This window comes from Xyrauchen texanus, chromosome 33 (assembly GCF_025860055.1).
Source record: "Xyrauchen texanus isolate HMW12.3.18 chromosome 33, RBS_HiC_50CHRs, whole genome shotgun sequence".
Classification (NCBI taxonomy): domain Eukaryota; kingdom Metazoa; phylum Chordata; class Actinopteri; order Cypriniformes; family Catostomidae; genus Xyrauchen; species Xyrauchen texanus.
In genome coordinates, this window is record NC_068308.1 from 11,330,840 (window position 1) to 11,353,568 (window position 22,729).

Genomic DNA, 22,729 nt, shown 5'->3' on the forward strand with positions numbered 1-22,729 from the left:
TAACTCTTTCTAATTCTCTCTAGAAGATCCAACAGATCACGGGTTCCTTTTTGCCTTTGACTCTACGTGATCTTGCTGCAGTTTAACTCCTTAAAATCTGCTCTTCTTGGGTGGACACAATTGTTTTTAAATAGGACTGTTTGTTTTTTCCTGCTTTAGTTGCACTTGTCAGTAACTGCAAAATGGTAGCTTCACGTGGTTGGTTTCTAGGGCTTTTCATTGTCCTGTTTAGCAGTGGAGCGTTTAAGGATTCTGTGCAGGCTGAAGAAGGGCTGCAAACTGAGGAAGCTAAGGAACTGTGGGGTTTGGACATTACTGAAGTTAAGGAAGAGGATGCAGCTGATGATGAGGAGGTTGGAAACACGTCTGAGGAAGCCGCTGATGACACAGGAGAGGATGAAGGAGGAGATGTGGAGGCAGAGGAAGAGGATGATGGAGAGGAATGGGAAGCTCCTGCTGGTGACGTAGAGGTAGGGGTGTCTGGGGAAATGAAAGAGGTGGAGGAAAATACTGAAGACGAAGAACAGGAGGAGGAAGTAGCAGAGAATGAGGAGGAAACTGAAGGAGCCACAGATGAAGAGGAGGACGAGGAGGACGTAGCAGAGAATGAGGAGGAAACTAAAGGAGCCACAGATGAAGAGGAGGATGAGGAGGATGTAGCAGAGAATGAGGAGGAAACTGAAGGAGCCACAGATGAAGAGGAAGATGAGGAGGACGTAGCAGAGAATGAGGAGGAAACTGAAGGAGACACAGATGAAGAGGAGGATGAGGAGGAAGTAGCAGAGAATGATGAGGAAACAGAAGGAGCCTCAAATGAAGAGGAGGAGAAAGCAGCAGAGGAGGTGGTGGAGAGAGCACCAGTTGAGGAAGAGGAAGAGGTAGAAGTGTTTGCTGCTGATGAGGATGAAGATAATGTGGATTCTGATGAGGAAGATGAGGAAGAAGAACAATCAGAGGGTGTTGAAGGACTAGTTGAGGAAAAACAGGAGGCTAGAGAGACTGAGAAAGATGAAGATTCTGTAAATGTTACCACTGGGGATGACATTGAAGGTAATTACTAAATTGATCTTTCAATACCCTCTTTATCTTAAGCCAGATTCAAACTTTCTCAGTTCACAAATACTTTTAATTATTACATGCAGTTTGGTTCAGAGGTAAAGGTCCATCAGCATGCATATGAGAGTATTCAAAACAAAACTTCTCTATTATTTCTGGCTTTGTTCCAAAATCTAGTGAGCTGCCTTGCTCTCTACTGCCTACGAAGGAAGGTGCTTGTGTGCGTTAGTCATCTCTAGTCTGCAGATTTTGGGCCAGTCGTAGTTGACAGATTTCACCAAAGTTGTATAGTGTACGATGGGTACAGACTGATTTCTTGCCCTCAGAAAATGGTTCCATCTAGTAAGAGAATGTCAAACATGTTTGATATTTTTGAGCCGACTATCCATGACTACAAAGGAAATCTCATTGTACATTATGCTCCATGACTGAAATCTGAAGTCAGATGATGAGCCGACAATGAAAATTATACTAGTATGTGGAGCGACTAAGCTCAAGAAATGGATATGGCGAACAGGCACTCAAAGTGTAGCTTCACCTACAACATGTAATGCAGTCTCTAGAGACCATATTCACCCCGTCTTCCCACCCATTACCACAACCAAATGCGTTGGGCCAGTGTCTTTCACGATTCGGAATACAGAGTAGCAGCAACAATAAGAAGAATTCTCTCATACATGTTTGTTTACATTTGTTATGTTGCTCTTAGAGGGAAGGGTGTGTATTTTGGGTGGTGCTTGATCCTCAGCCGTATAGTGTGTGATGGACAGTTTTAATCTTTAGCCATTTACAAAGTCGGTAGGTGTATAATACCTAGCATTTTTAGAATCTATTCAGATTTTAAAAGTCATGTAATGTAATCCAGCCTTAAGGCATCCTAACCCAAATAATTGTTTTGACTGTGACTGTTGCTGACTGATGAATGCTCAACATAGGCTGCAACTCATAGGATGTGTCATTCATATATTGCTCCTCATGTGAAGTGCACGAGAGACTTGACTTACAATCAATTTAAATATTGTTTGGTGCTAGAATATGAAAAATAATCCGAAAGTCTAATAATACTCTAATAAAAATCACACACAAATATTGGGTAAAATAGTACATTTTCTATGAGATTTCATTTTAGTTATACTTTTCAGTATTGAATGAATTATTTTATTTGAGTTTTTTGGATTTCTTCCCCTTTTTCTCCCAATTTGGAATGCCCAATTCCCAATGTGCTTTTAAGTCCTCGAGGTGGCGTAGTGATTCGCCTCAATCCGGGTGGCGGAGAACGAATCTCAGTTGCCTCCGCGTCTGAGACCGTCAACCTGTGCATCTTATCTCGTGGCTTGTTGAGCACATTGCCACGGAGACATAGCATCCCCACTCATCTCACCACAACTGAGAACAAACCACATTATAGTGACCATGAGGAGGTTTCCCCATGTGACTCTACCCTCCCTAGCAACCGAGCCAATTTGGTTGCTTAGGAGACCTGGCTGGAGTCACTCAGCAGACCCTGGGATTCGAACTAGCGATCTCCAGGGGTGGTAGCCAGCATCTTTACCACTAAGCTACCCTGGCCCAGTTTCTCACTAAGATTGTCGTAATTGCTTTCACCATGAAGCATTCTACCAAAGTCCCTTCAAGGCAGGTCAAGACCACTCTGCGGATGTTCTTAACACCTCTGGGATACCATTTTTTATGGATACAAGAACAGCTTCTTTCTATTTGATTGGGTAAAGACCGAAATCCAGTTAGTCAAGATTACGATCATATAAAATTGTCAAATCAGCAGTAAACCATGACAACAATCATGTTATACATTTTTCTTCTTTAGCTCAGATAACTTTAAAAAAAAAAAATGTCATGCTGGTCCAGCTAATACACATGAATGTTCTCAAGTAAACTGACAAGATACTATCTTTTAACTGTAAGGTGGGACTTCAGTTTCTGACAGCTGCCATATTCAGTATTTCAGTCTCTGATTCTAATTACAATCTGTCCAAAAGGAGTTATATTGGAATAATTTTGAACAGGCTTTGCATCTGGAGCATAACCATGTTATGGCTACGTAGGCAGTTCACTAGGTTATGGGAAAGAGCAACTGTCAGCTATGGAAAGTCATGTGCATATCCCACAGTGGGTCTGTGAAGGCAAACCTCAGCCCTAAAATAGCTCGCTATATCTGAACAGCTAAAGCAGCTGAAATATTCCAGCCGTTTTAAGTCCTTTCTGGTTGAATGCTGTTGACATGAACCTAACACACAGCATATATTTGTCAGGGTATTGCATGTCTGTATGACCCCTGGTGAATCCTAAGATATGTTACCTCCAAATCGCTAAGATAAAGTTACGGGCTTATTGCAGTTCATTTATTGCTGCTGTGTCAACTAAACAATGTGTGCTCAGTGGCACACACTCAATTGTCATTTGCTTTTCTTTTATCACTGACAGATGAGTAATGGTCTTACCAAATGTAATGGCAATTAATTGGTTAATGGACTTTATTCTAATAAACAATGATTTGATGTTGAGGCCAACCCATATCATAAAGCTATAGGCTAATTATTGTTCATAACACAATAGTTATTATATAATTACTATAAATTGATAGTATAATAAAGTCTCATATGACTATGTACAGACCCCATCAAAGCAAAATCAGGTTTTTGTGGCATTAAGTATGTCTTTATGCTCTATTGCTATGTCCCACCCCAAATTATTTCTTGGGTCTTTATGACAAGTTAATCTGAATATTGGCATTTACATTTTATTTGTGTATACTCTTTTGTAAATGTTCACTTGGACTATGTTCAAGTAACATAAGTCATTCTTTGTCCATATTCTTTCCTTACCCATTACTAACAAAGATCATTTGTTTAAACTCATCTTTCCCTTACTTACAGAAGATGCTGAGGAGGTAAATGTAGAGGAGGAAGAAGTGCCCCCCACAGAAGATGCAGAGTACAGTTCAGGCTCTTTCTGTAACCTTTGCTCGGTCTGTGAGGTAAACCACCCTTCAGACCAGCAACATATAAGATGAGCAAAGTTCTGACAGCTCTTACATTACTGACATAAGAAATTACATACATTTGAAGGCCCTCTGGCTAGCCAGCTGTATGAATGAGTAATGTGTGTATAAATGTCATCAAATGATCTATAAAATATATTCTATATACAGTTAAAGTGAGTTTACATACACCTTAGCCAAATACATTTAACTAATTTTTTCACAATCCCTGACATTTAATCGTAGAAAACATTCCCTGTCTTAGGTCAGTTAGAATCACTACTTTATTTTAAGAATGTGAAATGTCAGAAAAATTGTAGAGAGAATTATTTATTTCAGCTTTTATTTCTTTCATCACATTCCCAGTGGGTCAGAAGCAAGGGTGTAGATATCCCCCGCACTCTTTAAAAAGGTGATTTGGTCCCCCGCAGTTTTTCAAGCTAAACCCATACCAAGTCCAAATGGTAGATTTGTATACAATATTCTTTGCGTTTTATTACTTTGAGCTGATTGAGCAACCATCCATCAAATCACAGGTGAGTTTCATGAGCCGAAACTTCCCTTTCATAATAGGCCGTCAGTCAAACAGTCTAATCGTGGCTCCGTTCATTTAAGTTGCTTTCAACAAAGCTCATTTATCCATTTTTTAATCTGCACTGATGTTGCTCTAAATTAATAATAATCTAGAGATGAAGAACACACAAACGAGAGTTATTTATTGGCACATCATTCTTGATTGGCAGCATTACGTGAAATGCACTGCAGAAAAACAAAACAGTACAATCCTTCTTTTGAGCACACATTGTAAGTGTTTATATCAGCGCATGAGTCTTTATTAAGTTATTCTTTTTACATTATGTTTGGGAGGTGATTGGTTTGATCGGATCTTTTATGCCAATTTAAGCAGATTACTAGATCTGTGTTAAATATGTAAAGCTATACATCAGCTCCTATTTATGACCTCTATGATGATATGCAGTCGACAAACTGTAGGAAAAAAGATTGATCTACTGTGTTCTTAGAACAATAGATACTGTAGACATGCTTTTTTTATACATGTAAATGTACAGATGTTATTGAAACTCATAATAATTATTATAAGACTATTAATGTTAACTTTTGATGAAAGTCATGCTCCGCAACTCACAAATTGTAGGGAAATTCTAGATTTGCTTTGTTCTTATAATGCTTAAAACCGCTACTGACATCTCTTTGTAGGCCTGTAGTCATACACATTTTATAGGATAAAAAATATGTTATGATCGTTGATTCAGCAACTAACTAATTTCAATTGAAAAAAAAATCATAAAAATATATTCATTAAAAAAAACAAAAAATACATTTAAATCTCACAATGCACAAGCACAGAGTAAAACATTTAATTGTGCACATACACAATTATCATTATTGATTAAATAATGTAGTCAGTCCCAGCTTGTGCTCAGTCTTTTATTGTCATGTGTGAAACAGAAGCAAGTGTGTGTTTGAAACTGAAACAGAGTGCTCCACAAGATGCCCTTTATTTTTGCAGAATTTAGCAAAATATTGCAATTAATTTGCAATACTTGTATATTTAAAATACTACAAATACAAGTATATTATACTTATATTTAAGCAATATCACATGAGCAAGAGTGCGATATAGCTCTATATCAGCACTGATGTGATTCAGCTGCAGGTGAGCTACCTACTCACAGCTGTACCCCACACTTTTAAAATGACTGCTACGCTCCCTGGTCAGAAGTTTACATATACTGTGTTAGTATTTGGTAGCATTGCCTTAAAATAGTTTAATTTGGGTCAATTGTTTTGGGTAGCCTTTCTCAAGCTTCTCAAAATAGGTTGCTGGAATTGTGGCCCATTTCTCCAGACAGAAACTGGTGTAACTGAGTCAGGTTTGTAGGCCTCCTTGCTCGCACACGCTTTTTCAGATCTGCACACAAATTTTCTATCGGATTGAGTTCAGGGCTTTGTGATGGCCACTCCAATACCTTGACTTTGTTGTCCTTAAGACATTTTGACACAACTTTGGAGGTATGCTTGGGGCCACAACTTCCTTGCTGATGTCTTGAGATGTTGCTTCAATATATCCACATAATTTTCCTTCCTCATGATGTAATCTATATTGTGAAGTGCACCAGTCCATCCTGCAGCAAAGCAACCCCACAACATGATGCTGCCACCCTCATACTTCATGGTTTGGATGGTGTTCAGCAGCTTGCAAGACTTTTTTCAACATAACGATTGTCATTATGGCCAAACAGATACATTTTTGATTCATTCATTTTCCAAGCTGCTTAAAGGCACAGTTAACTTAGTGCATGTAAACTTCTGGCCCACTGGAATTATGATATAGTCAATTAAATGTGAAACAATCTCTCTGTAAACAGTTGTTGGAAAAGTAGATGCCCTTAACAACTTGCCAAAACTATAGTTTGCTAATATGAAATCTATGGAGTGGTAAAAAAAATTGTTTTAATGACTTCAACCTAAGTGTATGTAAACTTCTGACTTCAACTGTATATATATATATTACAGTGATGTCATCGCATATACAGTAAACGTTTTAGGCACTTGTGAAAAGATGCATAGTGAGTATGTCTTCAAAAAAATGCCATGAATAGCTTTAATTTATCAATTAACAACATACAAAGTCCAGTAAACATAAAAAATCTAAATCAATATTTGCTGTGGCCACCTTTGCCTTTAAAACAGCCCCAATTCTCCTAGGAATACCTGGACACAGTTTTTCTTGGTTGTTTACAGACAGGATGTTTCAAGCTTCTTGAAGAATTCAGCACAGTCTCAATTGCTTCTGTCTCTTTATTTAATCTCAGACTGACTCAATGTTCAGTGGGGGACTCTGTGGGGGCAATGCCAACTCTTGCAGAACTCCCTGTTCTTCTATTCTAATATTTTCTATATGCAAAAGTAATGTTTGGGAGTCTAAAATGTATTTTTCCTATTGACACACTAAAGATAAAGCGGTTATCTGAGTTATTGTAGACTTTGTCAATTCAAACCAGTCAGGCCATTCTCTGTTGACCTCTCTCATCAACAAGGCGTTTCTGTCTGTAGACCTGCCACTCACAGGATATATTTAGTTTTTGGCACGATTCAAAGTAAATTCTAGAGACTGTTGTGTGTGAAAATCCCAGGAGATCAGCAGTAACAGAAATACTCAAACCAGCCCATCTGGCACCAACAATCATCCATGCGATTATCTAATCAGCCAATCTTGTGGCAGCAGTGCATAAAATCATGCAGATACGGGTCAGGAGCTTCAGTTAATGTTCACATCAACCATCAAAATGATCTCAGTGATTTGGACCGTGGCATGATTTATGGCTAGATGGCTAGATTTTCACACTCTCTAAAATTTACTCCGAATGGTCCCAAAAACAAAAAACATCCAGTGAGCGGCAGTTCTGTGGACAGAAACGCCTTGTTGATGAGAGAGTTCAACAGAGAATGGCCAGACTGATTTGAACTGACAAAGTCTACGGTAACTCAGATAACCGCTCTGTATAATTGTGGGGAGAAGAATATTTTCTCTGAATGCTATTCTGAGATAACATCTCAGCGCCAACCCGCATCTCAGCATTCTAAGATGCGGGTTGGTGCTGTTTTGGCGGCACGAAGGGGACCTACACAATATTATATAAATAATATTTATATACAGTGCTCTGAAGTGACATGTGAGTTAGCAGGACATTCCAATTTAAAAATACATCTTGCTTCGATTTCTCCATCCTCTTCGTCCTATCCTTGCATCTTTTCCTCGTTTCCTAAGAGGGAGGAGCTAGGAAACGAGGAAAGGAAGCAAGAAAAGGAAACGAGGATGCACAGTTTCAGAAATGAAAAGGACCTGTGGATTTTGTGTGGAGTTCAGGTTTGGTGAACTTTGACAGGCGATTCGTGGAAGTTGCTCCATTTGGAAGTGACCTCTGTGTGGGCGGTGTTTCGCCCACAGCTACACTAGATATTCACAATGGACAAGGATATAATTTTAGCAGCAAGTTTATTTTTAACTTCACTATTCCAGAGTATAAAGTGCAGAATTAAGAAGAGGCTTCTTTTCTTTTTACTTTTTCCCCCCGTTGTTTTAGATGCATCCAAAGTGAGACGCTCCACAAACTGTCCATCTGATGCACGATTACAAAGACCAATGGTTAAAACTAGTGATAGGGTCCACTAATGTCTGACAACCAGAAAGTGTTCAAATACTTTTTTTTTTTTATTTAAAAAAATAACCTATATCTATTGCTTTTTAATAAAGTATATCAAACTTCTTTTCTTTTTTTTTTTTTGTGAAATGTTTTGCTAAAAATAGAGTGCTTGGGGCCACTGTAGCTCTGGTGTAGTTTAAGCTCTCATACATATAGTATTAGTTACATATAGTATGTTTCCACCTCAGTAAAGAATGAATGTTCCTATGTTGCTTCTACATCATAAAATCATTATCAATCAAATTTAATGGAAACAGGACCTTATTTCAATGAACTTGCTGAAATATAGATTTGGTGTGTTCCTTTTCTGTGCTTTCCCAATAATGAGATAATGAGAAGCCTTACTTAAAGCACTCTATCTCTGTCTGCCTCTCTCTTTCTCCTCTCAGCACTGTGGTATCTGTGATAAATGTCCCTGTGAGGAGGGAGACGCATCAGTTCACTGCAAACACTGTGAAGTAAGTGTAGTTCAATGTACAGGGATAACTGTAAATAAGCCAATTTGTATGTCAACTTCCCATATAGAGTAAACACTGGTTTCAAAACCCTGTTTCATTTGAATGGTCCAACGTGACAACTTCTGGCTCAACCAATGGCATGAGTTTGTTGTGTAAGGAATTGTTTGGATGAACAATGGAGAACATGAGGCAATAGGAAGGAGTGGTAGAAGCCTGGGAATCATTTTTGGAAATAATAATCATAATAATCATTATTTTTTGCAATTTCATTTGGTGCCAATAGTGGCACAGAAACTCACAAAATAATGACTGTTACAAAAAAGTTACAAACACTACCCCATCTGCCATTGTTTGGCCAAAAAAGTAGTCCCACCCAAACACAGGCCATTAGTTAAGCCAGTGATGTTTTGTCCAGCTTAGTAAAGCCAGCCATACTGGTCATAAGTCATAATATGCATTTTAAATTAGGAAATACAAAACATGTACTCACTGAACTGTTTCGTTTCTCCCTTGACAGCATTGTTCCTACTGCTACGTTTGTCCTGTTATCTGTGAGACAGTCTGCCAGCCAGGTATGATGATTCAAACATCAGTGAAACAAATGTCTGAAAAACTGGACTAGTATGAACTACACGTTAAATTACTAAAATAGCATACCCACCTAAAATGCAGTGAAATAAAGCAATAAGATACTCATCACCGTGGGGATTCTGATGCACAGCTTTGAGGCCATTATTGTCTTTACAAAATAGCAGAAACAGCAATATGACATAAGACAGTGAACTAGTGAAATTGGAAACAAAAGGTTGGCTTTTCTTTAGCTAAAATCGGTCTCTACTTACCAAAATGAGAAGCACTGCCCCAGTGGCCAAAACGGTAACTGTTGTTGGGCTCATGGGCACATGTGAGCTCCATTCTCCAGGTGAAATGTCCACAAACAAGTTGTGAAGCAAGGTATTTTGTGCTGTACAGGCTGTAATACAGTGAAGAGGAATGCATATTTTATAAACTGTACCACCAACCTAAACCCCAAACCTAAACCTAACCACCAGTGGAGTAAAATGTGTGTTAGAGTGAAAAATGCAACCTTCGAAAATACGCTTGTCACTGATTATGTAAAAGCGGTTACTTTCTGGTTTCAATGCGGTATCCGAACCGGGGTCTCCATGATGCTGATAGAACATGCTTCTGTTCGCACCACTGGTCGAGCCGATGCTAAAAGCTACATTACCCAGAGTCACTTATTATTATTCTCGGCGATTTTACCAAAGAAAATTTGTGATATGTTTAGAAGATGTTAATTAGGATGTGATGCTTTCAAGATGAAATGCTCTTAAACAAACTATGACTTTACAAGTAGAGAATTTTAAAAAGTATTTTAGTACTAACTGTACTGTTTAGATGAAACCATCAACCAGTTTCAAAGATTTGGAAAATTATATAACACATTTAAAACTGATCTAAATACCAAATATTTCAGCAATATGTAATTTATATGATTGTTTTTCATCTTTTAGAGTGATTTTACTGGAACAATGTTTGACTTTTGTTTGTTTTTAGGAGGGATTATTGACATAGTGAGCGGTTCTCTCTACCAGTAAGCACACCAAATCTGCCCAACACCCTAATATCTTAGCAGAATGACCATGTTATAAATTATATTTATACATTTATTAGTATAGGTTAAGGCTGTTGACTCATTCCCTCCTTTTCTCTCTTTTTTCCCTTCTCACCTCCTCTGTGCTTGTCCTCCACGTTACCTCACAGGACTGTGAGCACATTACTCTGAATACTCTTCTCTTGTGCTGAACAGCGGAACGACAGACTAGCAGTCAATCCATACACTTGTAGGCCTATTGGAAGTTCGGTTAGCAAGATCTAGGAATGTTTGCTTTGTGTCCAACTATGGGAGCAAATTTGGACAACCTAATCCTAGATATAACTGGGGAACTTACTCCCAGGACTTTAATGTTTACCATTAACAGGCACATAATGGTGACTTTACAGACTGCATTAAATAAATAAAAGCAAATCCTGAAGATTCAGTGCAAAGGTTCTTATATAAGACTACATTAGTAATTATTGTCATTTATAATAGATATCTATGTTTACAGACCAACGATATGAAACAACAATATAGAAATATTGAAAAAATAAACATTCAGATCAATCCTAATTGTAAAGAATTTGTGTCAGTGCTGTCTGTAACTGTATACTCATACTGGTTTCAGATTAAGCAATTCAAATAAATAAATGGGTATAATTTGTAAGTGTGTGTTGAATAAATACTTGCATATTATATAAATACACAACACAGGAAGCCTCCATTTGTAGTGAAGAAACTAGATTAATTCATGTATGCATGTTTGGATGTACTTACACTAGTGCTTTACTTTGCATTAATTTCACATAGTCAAATTAAGTTTTGCTAAAGTCTTTCTTGTAAGTCAGTCCACTGTCGGCCATCTTTGGAATGCTCTTGGGAAGCTATTTCCAGTCATGCTAGTGCAGCTCCAATCTACTTGAATGGAGAAAGACCAAAATCTTAAAAACGGTTGGTCAAGAATACGATCAAAGAACATATTTCAAATCAGCAATACAATCTGACAATACTGGAATCATAAACTGTGTTTCTTTACCTCGTATTATGCAAAGAAAATGCAATTTTCCCAGCTTGTATGGCTAATGCGTATTCTAAAGTTAATTGACAAGTAATGTCTGTATCTAAAAGGTGATTGGCTCTTTTACCTGTAAGGTGAGACTTCCTTTCTACATCAGTTGACCGTTGGGCGCTCAGAGCTCCTTGGTTGAGTGTTCCAATTTCTCCCATTTATTTTAATAGAAGTGGCCCATCTCTGCTAAATAATCTCTGGTTTTACAAAGTATACGGTGTATATAAAATATTACAGCAATAAAGATTTAGAATCATTTGTAGACTTTGCAAAAAATTTGTATATACAAAGACTATAAGCATTTGTATAACAATGTGGCTTTGGTACCGATAACCGATTCTTGTCCAGAATGGTTCCATTTAAAAATAAATAAATACCGGAACCATGTGATTTTCATGAAATTCGGTTCTGTTAATGGTTCCTGCATGTTCAATTTTACGCTGCAGTGCTGCCCTCTACCCTCTACATCAGACGGAGTTGTTACTGAATTATTCTTATACTGATGTGCAAGTTATAAATGTCCAACTTAAAATGAAATAAGAACTGTTAAAGGTGCACTCAGTAACATTTGTCTTTATTCATCTTGGACTTGGACTGACATCTAGTGGCTTGGATGCAGCATCATTTAAAATCAAGTTCAGTAGAAATGTTGTATTCACAGTCAGTCATGATTACTTTAATCAATGAGTGATTCTAACATGGCTGCCCCATGTGCAGACCCTTTCCATGTAGAATAAAACAGCTTTTATAAGGTTACTGATATGCGTCTTCATTTTAATGTGAGTGGTCATGATTTCCTACTATATTGCAAAATTACAATTCATGTTTTTAGGAATGAAACTTTTTAATGAGGAAAAAATGACTGAGTGCACATTTAAAACCTCACAAGCCTGAAGTACAACATTAGATTAACACAGTGTTTCCATTGATCATGGTATCAATAAATGTGATTCCCCACATCCCCCTAGAATCTACACCCCTGCTTAAAGTAGTTAAAGATAGGTTACACAAAGTTTGTTGTTATGAGTAGAATTTTATGACAGAATAAATTTATAAATTAAATATTCTAATCACATTTCTTGATTGCTTAGAATTTGTATTTAAATCATAGTTAAGATAAATTGTTGTATTGCATGTATGCCTCTAAAATGTCTGCGAACACAATTTAAAAGAAGTGTTTTAAATATTTCTTTTTATTTGTTATATCTGCTCTGAAGAAATTGAAATGATCTCATCATTTGGCAACAGACTGCACAGGTTAGTAAATGCAACAAGAATTGTATTTCATATTTCCAAATAATTCTTCATCAAAAGTACTAAAAGAATCATCACTGGAATCATTAATGGAGCTGTTAAGGAACCGGAATCCTTAAGAGAAATTGGAACCAGGATTGGAATCGTTAAATTCTTTATGATCCCCATCATGTCAGCACATCAACAACATTTCTAGCCCTAATGAAATCAGTGAAGCAAACAATTATTTTAATCGTTTTCACTATGCATATTATGCATCATCTTTATTATACCTTTTTTTTTTTTTTTGGTTTATCAAAATCACATATTTACATTTTTCCTGAACTTCACTTAGAATTGTTTAAACTATTCCACTAGTTTGTTCTACTGGTTAGTTAGTAGATAGTTAGTACTTCAGATTATTAGGGTTTTAGATGCATTTATCTCCGATTTAATGTGAAAAACGTTTTACATATGACTTGTTTCTTCCATAAAAGTATTCATTTCAGAAGACATTCTCTGATTAACTGAAGTTGCATGGATTACTTTTATGCCGCCTAAATTTGACTTTTGGACCGTCAAAGAGCTGGCACCTGTGTACATCCAAAATAAGGGCCTGACGGAGATCTATCTTCTAATAATCTTCATTTGTGTTTTGCTGAAGAAAGACACATCTGGGATGGCATCAGGGTAAGTGAGCAATTTTTGGGTGAACTATTCCATTATGTCTCTACTTGACCACAGACTCACATAAAAGCCAGGCATTACATTTCATATTTGGAAAAGTGTTGCCTGAAGCAGTTAATACCGTAGAGCTGACCTTGCTTTCTTTTTAATTTCATTTTAGATTGGTGCTACTTTGGCTGTGGTGAGCAATATTACCGTGCATTTTCATATAATCATTATAATCAAATATGTTTTAAACATTTCTGAATCTTTGGTTATTTACTTTTTTTTACATGCACACAGAATAGAATAAAGGAATAGCTGTCCTAAAAATGAATTTTCTGTCATTATTTGCTCACCTTTATGTCGTTCCAAACTTGCATGCTGTTATTTTTTAATTCAAGCTAAAAAAAAAGGACAAATAAGTTGCTGCACCTGGGACATTTGCCCTAGCGGCCACTAGAGGTCACTAGGTGTATTTAGAGACTTTTAGTGTGAAGTTCTGCGTATTCCTTGTCTTGTCAAGTGATATCCTGTTTCCCTCATGTTCATGTGTCCAGTTCTCATTGGTTTATTGTATTGTATCAGTTCTGTTCTGTTATTGGTCCCTGTTTCGTAGTCTTGTTATCTTGTTATTAGTTTAGTCTTGTCATTGGTTGTCTTTGTCATGCGTTTTCCTTGTCAGTCTATTTAAGCCCTCTTGTTTGCTCTTGTTTCCTCATTGAGGGTTGTTTGTTGGAATTCTGTTTCATGTTCCTGCTGCAATCAAAGTAAACTGCACTGGAGTACACACTCCTGCTGTTACGTTTCCGTCTGCTCCTGTGTTCATCCTGCTGGTGTGTTACAAAAGCACAATAACAGCTCCATAAAAGTAGTCCCTATGACTTCATATGACTGATGAAGTGAAATATGGAGAAATGTAACTGATACATTTAAAAAAATTCAGTATTTCCATGCACCACGTAACACTGGTAGTTGTGCACAATATTTTGAGTGCATTTACAGACAAAATCAGACAACAGAAGAAAATCACATTTACATGAGATTTGATATCCTTGGGTTATTCTGTTTTTGACATCAAAATGTATATAGGCATGTGCACAACACATGCACACAGTGGATTAGCCTCTAAGAGTCAAGTTGTTTACATATAAAGCAAAATCAAGGCAATGGACAAAAATCTACAACTGTCAATACTTTTTTGCTTTAACCATTAATGACATGAAAAAAGAAAGCCATTTAAGCCAATTACGTCACCTTACACGTTGTCTGCTTAAGTATAATTGGTGTGAGACTGCACATGTACACATGCTCTGTGAGGGCATTTTTGGCTAACCGTTATAAATTCTTAACCAAAATATTTAATATATTTGCAGAACTGTCTACAGGGATGTGCTTTGGCCTGACCTGGGTGTTTTTGAGTATTCGCAAAGCTTAAGATATTTTCCAGCTGTTTTCTGATTTCTAAGCTAGGAAACAAAGTTAGATTTATGAAGCTCTTTTCTATGGATCAGCTCTTAAAGGGCTCACCAAGTACTATCACTACAATGGCTCTCTGACCACCCCTCCCTGTAATGAAGCAGTGGTATGGACAGAGGTGTATTAAGGGGTTCAGGGGCCCATAGGCTGCTCCTTGTGTGAAGATTTCTTCTGCAGATCTTGAAGTATACAGTCAATTTAGGGATTTTTTTTCAGTATATCTTGGTCACGTTATTCCTTTAACCTTTGTATTTTCCGTTTTTGTGCTCCACTATCGCACTTTCTTTCGGATATTTTGCCGCTATGCCGTCTAGCAATAACAATGACTTGACCAGCAGCTGATTGGACAGATGTGACCCAAATCACAACTATCCAATCACTTGCTTATTTTTTATTTTTTTTTATGTTTCTTATGGGCCAATGAGGGTCTTTTTTGTTTGCGCTGAAGTAAATTTAAAATAAAACAAAATTGTCTGGCCAACCCAGGGCCCCTGCATACGTAGGGCCCCTAGTCTCCAGCCTATGTAAGCCTGTGCGTTAATCCGCGCCTAGGTATGGACCATCTTCATGGAACCAATACGGATCAGCAGAGATCTGGTACAGGCAAAGTGTTAAAGGGGTCATGACATGAGAAACCAAATTTGCCTTGATCTTTTGGTATATAGGAGGTCTTTGTATCATTAAAACGTCCTGCAAGTTTAATATTTTAAGACGTCCTCCCCATTCTAAACGAATCATTTATTTAATCAAGCTCAAAATACAGCTCGTTCTGGATTCATGGTTAGAAGTGACGTACCAGCGTTTGCATATGACCGCCTCCAGCACAAGATAACTACGCTTTAAGCGCTAAGACAACTACGCTCATTTCAGTATCGCCGTGCGCCTCACAAGTGTTCAGTCGATGGACAGCGAGCTCTGACAGAGACTACTTGTGCACAGGAAAATCGATGCCACACAGATGTGCTGTTCCTGGCTGTGGTCAAACAAAACCTCTGAATAAGCTGCCGAAAGATCCAGGCGTCAGGGAAAAATGGATGCAGTTTATTTTTTGCGGACGTCCCAGTCATTTTAAGGATGACTGTTTTGAGAACAAATCTCAATATGATGCTGGCTTTGCCAGAAAACTGTTGCTCAAAGATAAGTCCGTGCCGACTATTCTGGGAACAACGACGACGTAAACTGTAAGTAATCTATTTTAAACTTTAAACTACTTTTTAAAGCGCAATTTCATTCATTATGAATAATCACAGTGTTTTTACTTAGTTTACTTGCATATTGTTCTGGCTGGGGCGTCAATAATTGATACATAGGCACTGGCGTTAGCCAATCATAACAGTGGGCGTTAACACTGAAGTCTTAAATGGAAACGCCCCAAAACAGACTGTTTGAATCAGAGGATGAGAAACAGGGTGGGAAAAGGTCATAAATCACTAGATTTTAAAAGTTTTTCTTAAAAAAAATATATTAATACTATAATTGCACCTAAGGGAACATAATAATACAATAAAAAAAACTATGTCATGACCCCTTTAATGTCCAATTCCATCTGCGCACAATTTTACAGATTTCTATTAGTTAAAATTTCCCCCTAGTTTCAATTAGGCTCCATTAAGCAGAAAGACTTGCTGCCTTCCTCCACAAGTGGCTATAAATGCTCATTTTGGTAATTTTATTTGCATCTTGGTGGTTCCATCCAGCATTTTAATGCAATATCCCAAATTTGCATAAAAATATGTGGATGGAAACCCAACATATGGCAGTGATGGTCAAATCAGGCCACCTGTTGATCTGAGTTCTGTCCAGCTCTACAGTATGTGTAGTTCCAGACGTGTCATCATCACTAGGAAAAAGAGATTTGTGCACAGGAGTTTGTGGTGTATCACCTGCCACACAGGTGATACACCACATCAACTATCTAGAATTACAGCTGGTTTTGCAGACCTCAAACATTTCCACTCATGCTGGAATTGACTGCATGCTCTTGTTCTGACCAAACACAAATGGATCTACAAAATGCCCAGATAGTGTTAAATATTCTAAATATTTTCAGTACAATTAGAAAATAATAGAATATATTCTAATATTTGTTTTTATATGTTTTATTTTTCATTCAGTTTATCAAAGAGAAAATGCAGAAAATACAGACCAGAATTAATTTCTTCTACACTGAAATGTAATTAAATTAAACACACACAGCTCACATTACACTGTAATATATTTGGGACTAAAGTTATGTATGGTCTTTTATAGTTTATGTTCTTGTCTTGTTTCTGTTCTCCCCTTTCCAGCAGTGTCTTGCTAATGAATCTTAACCTTGTTTCATCGTGTACTTATTGCCCACATGTTTTGTGTCTTTGTTGGTTCTTGTCCTTGGATGTAATGGTTTGTGTTGCGCTCTAGTTTATATTGTGTCTCTCCAGTGTTTCTTATGTTTCTAGTTATTGAATTTATAATCAAAAGCTTTCGTTTAGATCCATGTTCTCTGCTCTAAAACAAAATAAAAATCAAATCTTTGCAAATGAAACTTTGACACTGGCATAGCATAATTAATAGACCTCACCAAAATAAGGCAAGCAACTATTGTAACTTTGCTGCCTGTAATTACATATGAAATAACACAATACAGAATCAGTTTTAACCTCAATAAGCATACTTTAATGCTCAAATTATAATTTTATGTACAGTATATAATTTTTGTCATTTGTTTCGCCTTAATCCTAACCTTACTATTATATTGTAGTTGCAACAAAGAAAATCTGTCCAGAACAAACACGTTTAGCATGCTCCTATTTGCATGCATACAGTGCTGTGAATAGGTGTTTGCCCCCATTCTGATTTCTTCTGTTTTTGTGTTCTGTATCACATAATAGTTTTTCAAAAATTCAAACTAAATCTAGCATAAAACAAAGGCAATCTGAGTAAACACAAAATACAGTTTTTAAATGATAATGTTATTTATTGAAGCAAAACAAGGTTATCTAATACCAACTGGGCGTTTGTGAAAAAAGTATTTGCCCCTTTACTATATCCCCAAATCTATGAAACTTTACTCATATTGGAATTCAGCGGGACTAGACACACCCAGGCCTGATTACTGCCAGCCCTGTTCAATCAAATAAACACCTAAATACAACTTTTTCAGCAGCATGAAGTTGGCTAAAAGGTCTCACCCTGTAACACACTGTGCTGAAGTAGAAAGAATTTCCAGAAATGATGAGGAAAAAGGTGATTGAAATACATCAGTCTGGGAAGGGATACAAATCTATTTAAAAGGATCAGAGACTCCAAAAAACCACAGTGAGAGCCAAAGGAGAAAACTTGGCACAGTAGTGAACCTTCCCAGAAGTGGCTGACCTTCTGAAATTCCTCCAAGAGCACAGCTACGGCTTATCTAGGAATTCACAAAAAAGCCAATGACGACATAGAAGGAACTGTATGGCCCTCTCGCATCAATAAAGGCCGCTGTTCATGACTCCACTATCAGAAAGACACTGGTTCAAAAATGCCATCCATGGAAAAGTGGAGAGGCAAAAACCACTGCTAACCCAGAGGAACATTAAATCTCATCTGAATTTTGCCAAAACACACCTTGCTGAACCTCAAACCTTTTGGGAGAATGTTCTGTGGACTGATGAGTCCAAAGTGGAACTGTTTGGAAGGCAGGAGTCCCATTACATCTGGCTAAAATCCAGCACAGAATTCCACAATGAGAACATCATACCTACAGTCGGTCAAGCATGGTGGTGGCAGTGTGATGCATGGGGATACTTTGCTGCTTCAGGGACAGGGGCGACTTGCAATAATTGAGGTAAACATGAATTCTGCTCTCTACCAGAAAATGCTTAAGGAGAACGTCCGGTCATCAGTCCATGAGTTGAAGCTCAAATGCAGCTGGATTATGCAGCAAGACACTGATCCAAAGCATATGAGTAAGTCCACATCTGAATGGCTAAAAATAAGCAATACACGTGGGGCCCCTAGGCTCCAGCCTATGTAAGCCTGTGTGTTAATCCGTGCCTGGGTATGGACCATCTTCAAGGACCCAATTCGGATCAGCAGAGATCTGGTACAGGCAAAGTGTTCATCGGGATTACACCCCTACTCTTTACGAGAAGTGCTCTGGGATTTTTAATGTCCACAGAATGTCAGGACCACGGTTTAACGTCTCATCCGAAGCACAGTGCCTTTTTACATATAGGGCCGGTTTCCCGTACGGAGATTAAGCCTAGTCGTAGACTAAATGTCATTTTAAACCTGGATTTATTGAAGTAGCTTTCTCACACATGAATTACTATAGTCTCAGACTTGCACTAGTCTAGACTTAAACAATCGGATTTCTAGAAGTAGGATTAGACCTAATTCAGATCTAAATGAAGTCTTAAATTAAACCTGGTCAGAAGCAGGTTTAACCTCAGATTAAAAATGTCTTGCCTCAAGGCTCACGTTCACAGTAGCAGAAAATGGATTACCTCGACTATTTCAACGACAATCAGAGACCACCACCAAGACCAGAAAGAAGGTTTGCTGAAAGACAGGAGCAACCCACTAAATGATTTTGATGATTTACATTTTCTTGACCGTATGTCAAAGGAAAATGCAACAGAAATAATTGGTTTGCTGCAGCCCAAGCTTTCAGGTGACTTAGTCAGGGGCACCCCTATTTCTCCTTCCTTACAAATATTAATTACCTTTAGGTTTTTGGCATGTGGAACCTTCCATCGTGAAACTGGGGATTTGTGTGGTGTAGGTGAATCAACAGTGTGCAAAATAGTACACAAAGTCTGCAGTACTATATGTGAACTGAAAAAGGATTTCATCAAATTCCCAAATGCTGCTGAACAGGCCACCTACAAGGTAGATTTCTATGAATATGGGAACTTCCCTGGAGTCATTGGTTGTATCGATGGCTGCCACATTCCCATCAAGTGTCCCTCTACAGCAGATGCTGAGGAATTCAGAAATCGTAAAAACTGGTTTTAAATAAATGTACAAGGAGTGTGCACTCCCACTATGCAGTTCTCCAATATTGTTGCACGTTGGAAAGGTTCAACTCATGACTCAAGGATTTTCCACAACTCCTCTTTGTACGGTCAGTTTGAAACAAGACAACACTCTGCAATTGTACTTGGTGACAGTGGGTATGCACAGACAAACTTCTTGTTCACCCCTTATCTCCATCCAGTCAGACCAGAGCAACAGCCCTATAACCAAGCTCACATGCTCACCAGAGGGCTAATAGAGCGCATGTTTGGTGTATGGAAGAATCGTTTCCAGTGTCTCCGAAATACACTGCGGTTTGAACCTAGAAGGTGCTGCATTGTTATTATTGCAACAGCAGTGCTTCATAATTTTCTTAAACAGTGTGGCTGCCCAGACCCTGATATTGAAGATGATGATGACCAACATGTCCCTATCGCTGAGCTAGCCAATGACAGAAATGGATTGCTTACAGAGATGCTTTTGCTTTGCAGCACTTCTCATAAATGAGCCTTGAGTGATACATAAATGATTGGCATAGACAGGTAAAAAAATTCAGGAAATTATTTATTTAACTGAGATTTTGTTCCAAAGACAATTGACACTGCTGCTGCTTCATGTCTCTCTCTTTCATAGACAACTCAAGATGAAGAATTTTCATTTTGACTTCATGTTCTTCTTTTAAATATTGTAATTTACGTTCATGGAACTCTATGGCAAGTTTCTCATGAATGGTCATCCTTTTCCCTCTTGACCTGCTGCCTGGATTAGAGACTGCTGGATGCTGACTAATGCTACTACAGGAGACTGGATGCTGCTGCATGTTGGTGCTGGCTGCTGCTGGATTCATTTGAGCATCTTGACTGTTCCCTGCGCCCCCCAAGTCCTGTGTCAAGATCAGGTCATCTTTGTATGGAAAAAAAATGTAGCATTACATTTGACTTCAACAATAAAGGTCATTACCTAATTTTTGTTACAAGACATGACTTGCATTTAATTATGTTGGATGGGATAGCACATGTTACTGTAAATGAGACGTGTCCTATAAAATGAGTCTTTGAAAGATTCCTCATCTGAACTGTCCAAATGGTCATCATCTGGAATACCTTCCAGGGGTTGCTGACTTTCAATAATCCCAGCCAACAAGTCCCCCAACTCCTCTGTGTCTGGTGGAACTGGGAGTCCCCACCTGTCTTGAAACGCTCTTGACGCGTAGCAGCAGTTGTTTTTTTCAGGTTTATTTTTATGTTTTTCCACAGGACCTTTACAAGATAATATATACTCTGAAGTAGGAGTTCTATATAATATTGTTTTCTTTTTACATTTAATTAATGAAAACGTTTATAATTGACTGATTTGTAAGAATGGGGCAACAATAAATCTTACCTGAACTTGTTGGAGTGTCTGTTTGGTTACTTTTTCATTTGAGTTGAATTCATTCAATATGGAAATCCATGCCTTCTTCTGCTTGTTTTCTGTCTTCTTGTTTTCTGTACCTGAATCATGCTGTTTGTTTTCAATTACAGGATAGTTTGATGCAATTTGTTTAAAAAGGGTCTTCTCAAATTCACTGAAGTTTTTTGAGCGTTTTCTTCGGCCTTTATCCATTTTTTGGTTAAGTGTAGTGACTCCTGTTCCACACACTCCTTAAGACTAATGAATTACAAGTATTCCATACCAGGTTTTTATAGCAACCTCTCCTTAGCCCCATGTGCATGCCATTAATCTAATCGGGTTTCCAAAAGATGATCTCACTTGTCCTTGATTACCTTAATCTGAGACTCTGTAGTCTAGAACTAGTTAATCCAAATTTAAGCAACATCTCAGAAAGTCAGTTGTTTAGTGTGGATTAATTTAAGTACAATTAGCCTAGTCCTGGTTTATTTTAAGCCCTTAACGGGAAACCGGCCCATAGTGTCCCTGTCACTATACTAGGGCATTAGGACCCAGAGATGGCCAAAATTACTCCATAGCGTTGTAAAAGACTGATCTCCAGTTATCGGAAGTGTTTGGTTGCAGTAGTTGCTGCTTAAGGTGGAAAAAACAACTTTTAAGTTTAAGGGGGCAGTTAGTTTTTCACATGGTGATATATGTGTTGGATAACTTTTTTTGCTTCAAAAAAAATAAATTAAAAAATAATTAAATACAAATAAAATAATATATATTATTTGAAAACTGTATTTTGTGTTTACTCAGGTTGCCTTTGTTTTATATTATATCGCCTTTGAAGATTTAAAACAATTAAGTATTAAAAATACACAAAAATAGAAGAAATCAGGAATGGGGCAAATACTTTTACACATCACTGTAACTGCTTTTTTGTCAAGTTCTTTTGTATTCCACCTTGTCACTCAGGTGATGTGTTTATCATCTGTTCTATTTTTTACACTGTTGGTATCTTTTCTTTTCACATGCCATCTCGTACATTATCCTACACATCTTAAAATTCCTTTTGGCAGCAGGTGCAGTGAGCATGTGATCTCATACACGTGCCTCTCCAGACAAAATGCAGCCAGTAACATTATGTAAGATGCCATAACATTTTCAGTTCAACCCCATTACCTTGTGACAATCTATTCAACAATGCTATTGCCCACAGCAGTTTCTGAATAACCGTGTGGCCTTTATATCAGCTGCTGTCACTTGACTTTTCGTGACTTGCTGGTAACTGTTCATTTCAACATATATGCAAAATTAGAATTTTGTTTATTTGCAACAAACCCAAAATTACTATACTTACGGTATTTTATTCATATGTATTTCATAACTATTTCCTGTGTTTCTCTCCATACTTTTCTTAGGTCACCCAACTGGGCACATCCGTGTACTTGAGAGTCCTAATCCATAGTAGAAATCATACAGACTCCTTGTTGTGGGGCCCCGGCCTTTAGGATAACGCTTAGCACCAGTTACGACAAAGTTTATGTGTCAGATGAGCCACCTTCACATGAAGTCTCCACA

General features: G+C 37.7%; 1 protein-coding gene across 1 annotated transcript; it reads left to right on the top strand.

The window, feature by feature from the left end:
- Window positions 1-11,020, top strand: LOC127627082 (sarcoplasmic reticulum histidine-rich calcium-binding protein-like). The gene is made up of 6 exons (XM_052103320.1): window positions 1-1,050; window positions 3,951-4,051; window positions 8,673-8,741; window positions 9,259-9,313; window positions 10,302-10,338; window positions 10,509-11,020. The coding sequence occupies exons 1-6, from the start codon at window positions 183-185 to the stop codon at window positions 10,528-10,530; spliced, it is 1,152 nt and encodes a 383-aa protein (XP_051959280.1). The 5' UTR covers window positions 1-182; the 3' UTR covers window positions 10,531-11,020.
- The last annotated feature ends 11,709 nt before the right edge of the window (window positions 11,021-22,729 follow it).